Source organism: Limulus polyphemus, unplaced genomic scaffold (genome assembly GCF_000517525.1).
Source record: "Limulus polyphemus unplaced genomic scaffold, Limulus_polyphemus-2.1.2 Scaffold4676, whole genome shotgun sequence".
Lineage (NCBI taxonomy): Eukaryota > Metazoa > Arthropoda > Merostomata > Xiphosura > Limulidae > Limulus > Limulus polyphemus.
The window spans coordinates 71,965-77,227 of record NW_013670286.1 but is presented as its reverse complement, the minus strand read 5'-3'; the positions used below and the strand labels follow the sequence as shown (position 1 = coordinate 77,227).

Here is a 5,263-nt window from a genome sequence, read left to right as displayed (position 1 = left end):
CAGTCAACAATTAAAATATATATCGGTGTTGTTACTAACTCTGATCAACACATTATGAACCCGCCAGTCAACAATTAAAATATATATCGGTGTTGTTACTAACTCTGATCAACACATTATGAACCTGCCAGTCAACAATTAAAATATATATCGGTGTTGTTACTAACTATGATCATGATCCGTGACTGTGAAACTGACCATTCTGATGGATATTTTATATTAAGCATGATTTAAAAATAGTTGTCATAAAAACCGTGCTTTTCGTGTGTTGCTGTACAGGGAGTTACTTATTTAGTATGTCTAATTTTTATCAGTTCATATCCTGCCTGCATGATGTATTTTAATCAACAGGATATCAATCTTAGTCTGTCTATCAGTTCATATCCTGGCTGTATGATATATCTTAATCAACAGGATATCAATCTTTGTCTGTTTATCAGCTCATATCCTGGCTGTATGATATATTTTAATCAACAGGATATCAATCTTTATTTGTTCATCAGTTCATATCGTAGCCGTATGGTATATTTTAATCAACAGGATATCAATCTTTGTCTGTTTATCAGTTCATATCGTAGCCGTATGGTATATTTTAATCAACAGGATATCAATCTTTGTCTGTTTATCAGTTCATATCGTAGCCGTATGGTATATTTTAATCAACAGAATATCAATCTTTGTCTGTTTATCAGTTCATATCGTAGCCGTATGGTATATTTTAATCAACAGGATATCAATCTTTGTCTGTTTATCAGTTCATATCCTGCCTGCATGATGTATTTTAATCAACAAGATATCAGTTTTGTCAGTCTATCAGTTCATATCGTAGCCGTATGGTATATTTTAATCAACAGGATATCAATCTTTGTCTGTTCATATCCTGCCTGCTTGATGTATTTTAGTCAACAAGATATCAGTTTTTGTCTGTTTATCAGCTCATATCGTGGCTGTATGTATATTCTAACAGGATATCAGTTTTTGTCTGTTTATCAGTTCATATCGTGGCCGTATGGTATATTTTAATCAACAGAATATCAGTTTTTATCTGTATCAGTTAGTGTTAGTGCTGTAGTTTTTAATACCTTCAATATCAGATTGTTCCTTTCATCTTGTTGGTATGTGTAATTTTGTAGACTAAATTTATCCAAGTTTTATATGATGACACAGGATGTAACACTTGCCTAAATATTTTAACATTTGACACACGCTTTAATTGCTCATTTTTCCTAGAACCACCACCCCCCTCTAACAAAATGTTTCCGTGTCGTCCTCGTGAATGAACTCTCATCCTTCGGGTTCTGTAATTACTTTGAAGTGAGGAAATAATTAATAGTGTGGTATTGGGACCAGTATAATTGCACCACCAGTGTGAGGATAATATGCATCTGACGTACAGACATATATAGTGGTAACACAAACCGTGACTGTCTGATCGCCCGTTGAATATTACGGTAGGGCAGTGTACGCCGCCGATATCGGTGCACGTGAGACATCTAGTTGTAGGTTAAAGTTTTTGGTAGCCGCGGCTCATAGTACGGCTCTTTTTTTTTTTCAGCCGAGGAATAGCGGCTCATAGTACGGCTCTTTTTTTTTTTCAGCCGAGGAATAGCGGCTCATAGCACGGTTCTTTTTTTTTTCAGCCGAGAAATAGCGGCTCATAGAATGGCTTCGAGATTTTTTTTCAAGTACAAACTTTTAACTCATAGCTCCATCTGTTGACCGATTTGAGATCTAATTACAGCCGCGACTACTGAGGGTTCCCTCTTGTTGTTGTTTTTCAAGTACAAACATTTAGCTCAAAACTCTGCCATCTCTTGACTGATTTGAGATCTAATTACAGTTTTGGACTCGGGAGGTCAAACCCTTTCGATTGATGTATTTGACCATGCCCAAGGTCATTAATTTACTCTAATCCTGCCTAAAAAAACTTCAAGTTCGGCAGCTATTAAAGATTTCCTAATGTTTTTTATTTCCACTGTTGGGGATACGTAATGGCCTGTATTTCCAATTAGAACATCATCCCTGTTCCTAACTGGGGAAAACGTTTCAACAGTTCAAAATTTTATTAATTTTTTAAAAATGAGAACTTTAAACAATTGTTTGAACAATGACGCTTTAGTCATATAAAATGCACACACACACACACACACACACACATATATATATTATTACCATGTGGTTTCCAACACTAATGTTACAGTAGAGGACTTTGGGCTTTGGTCCATGTATGGTCAATCTCTAGAGTATTACCTTACTTTCCATGTTGTATTACTATGAACCAGATACAAACAGTTGGTTTGTTGTAGAATTCCTGACATGTATATAGTTTATAGAGGTGGGGAAGCTTTTCTAAATCATTATCTAACCTATATAAAGGCCAGTGTGTGTCATATCACACTTCATTTCTCAAAATAGGAGGAGTCATAAAAGCCAAAGTGCATTTATCCAGATAGAATTGTTCGATTACTGTCTGCCCGTTGCAATTTTAGTGACGGGATTGCAAGGGGGCCGTGAGAGTGTGTGTGCCATGAAACGTTATAATTGCAGTGAGTGTTGGTATAATAAGCCTAAAGTAAAGTCGTAGTGTGGGATCACCTAGCCTAGAGCCAAGTGCATAAAATTTATCATGAAAGTAAAAATATGGATTCAATTTTAAACTTAAGTCGTTTCTGAATTAAGCTGTTTTATTTTATATCACTAACGTTTTTAACATATAAAAAAAAAACCTCTTTAATCAACGGAGGCTAAATTAAAAAAATCAAATTATTTTCCATTAATGAGGTTTTTAAGTCGTTTTCAATCACTTATAAAGTAACCTAAAATAATTCAGATATTTGAATAGCTCGTGTCTAAATCATCATTTCACATTATATACTGGACCAAGTATTTAATGATTAAATATATATGTTACAGATTTTTCTTCCAATTTCAACAAAGGTCCAATTGAAAGGAGAATCCGTGACATACAGACCTAATGTTTTCTTTGATTGGCTGTACCCACTGCTGTGGACTGTAGTTTCTCCTATAGCTCTTTTGAGTTGTAGGGTTGTTTCCTTGTAACCATAACCTTTATTTTGTGCATGAGGGTGGTGCTCTGGATTATACTGTTGTATGGTTTCGAAGTTTATTACTGGCCTAACGACTGCTTTCATGTAGAACATTAAGATAATTTTTCTTTGAAAAACTGTATCCTTCATCTTTGTATTGTTTAACAACCACGCTTGCATGTGTCACTACACTTCACACTACTAGGTGTAGCTATATTTGGATGTGTCACTACACTTCACATTACTAGGTGAGTTATAGTTGCATGTGTCACTACACTTCAAATTACTGGATGTATCTGTACCTGCTAGTGTCACTACACTTCACACTACTAGGTGTAGCTATATTTGGATGTGTCACTACACTTCACATTACTAGGTGAGTTATAGTTGCATGTGTCACTACACTTCAAATTACTGGATGTATCTGTACCTGCTAGTGTCACTACACTTCACACTACTAGGTGTAGCTATATTTGGATGTGTCACTACACTTCACGTTACAGGTGAGTTATAGTTGCATGTGTCATTACACTTCAAATTACTGGATGTATCTGTACCTGCTAGTGTCACTACACTTCACACTACCAGGTGTAGTATTTGCATGTGTCACTACACTTCACACTACTAGGTGTAGCTATATTTGGATGTGTCACTACACTTCACACTACTAGGTGTAGTATTTGCATGTGTCACTACACTTCACATTACTAGGTGTAGCTGTACTTGCATGTGTCACCACACTTCACACTATTAGGTGTAACTGTACTTGCATGTGTCACCACACTTCACATTACTAGGTGTAAATATACTTTTATGTGTCACTACACTTTGATTTAAACACAGAGACTTTCTGTAAAAATGGTAATACAGTGTAAATTTTAAAACATGTTATATCAGTATCATTGTCAATGTAATAATTTCTCTAATATCATAATTAAATTGTAAATTCCTACCTTGTTGTTAAATGTAAAGACTGTTGTAAAAAACTTTTTTCTGTCAATATATATATCTGCAGATCACTAAATAACAGTTGTTAGAATTGAATTGAATATTTTACTCTTTTTCTGTAATGGTTTGTACTCATTTTTTTACATTGTACACATACAAATTCTGTAGTTTTTTTTATAAATAAACTAATAAGAACAACCGTATAACTTTGTTTCATTCATTGTTATGGACTGTGCTTATTTCTTTTATTATCTTCAGATCAATTGCTTAGAGTAAAACTTTCAACTGATGATGAAGAGTTTGTTTGGAAGATTACTGAACAACCTTTGGGGGTTGTTATTCTTGGGCAGAACTGTTGGGCTAAAGCATCTGTGGTGAATGAACTGTTTGGACAGCCCCTTCTACCAATGCTGTTTCCAGGACAAGACAATGAGGAGAAGCTTCTTAGCTGGAGAATGGTATGTATATTTTGATATATACGTAAATATTGTCTTCTGGGTCAGCAGGTATGTCCACTTATAAACTGTAACCTTTACATATACATACAGATTCTCTTTTTTGGTCAGTAGTTCAGATGTCCACTTGTAAACTGTAACGTTTAGTTACACATACAGATTCTCTTCTGGGTCAGTAGTTCAGATGTCCGCTTGTAAACTGTAACCTTTAGATACACATACAGATTCTCTTCTGGGTCAGTAGTTCAGATGTCCACTTGTAAACTGTAACCTTTAGATACACATACAGATTCTCTTCTGCGCCAGTAGTTCAGATGTCTACTTGTAAACTGTAACCTTTAGATACACATATAGATTCTCTTCTGGGTCAGTAGTTCAGATGTCCACTTGTAAACTGTAACCTTTAGATACACATACAGATTCTCTTCTGCATCAGTAGTTCAGATGTCCACTTGTAAACTGTAACCTTTAGATACACATATAGATTCTCTTCTGCGTCAGTAGTTCAGTATGTCCACTTGTAAACTGTAACGTTTAGTTACACATACAGATTCTCTTCTGCGTCAGTAGTTCAGTATGTCCACTTGTAAACTGTAACGTTTAGTTACACATACAGATTCTCTTCTGGGTCAGTAGTTTAGTATGTCCACTTGTAAACTGTAACCTTTACATACACATACAGATTCTCTTCTGCACCAGTAGTTTAGTATGTCCACTTGTAAACTGTAACGTTTAGATACACATACAGATTCTCTTCTGCGTCAGTAGTTTAGTATGTCCACTTGTAAACTGTAACCTTTAGATACACATATA

General features: G+C 35.1%; 1 protein-coding gene across 1 annotated transcript in view; it reads left to right on the top strand.

Moving 5' to 3' along the window:
- The window catches only part of LOC106471522 (dual serine/threonine and tyrosine protein kinase-like), a 29,446-nt gene that overhangs the window by 6,597 nt on the left and 17,586 nt on the right, over positions 1-5,263 (top strand). The window contains exon 2 of the mRNA XM_022400129.1: positions 4,254-4,453. Within this exon, the coding sequence (XP_022255837.1) occupies positions 4,254-4,453 (200 nt within the window). The remainder of the gene's footprint in view (positions 1-4,253; positions 4,454-5,263) is intronic.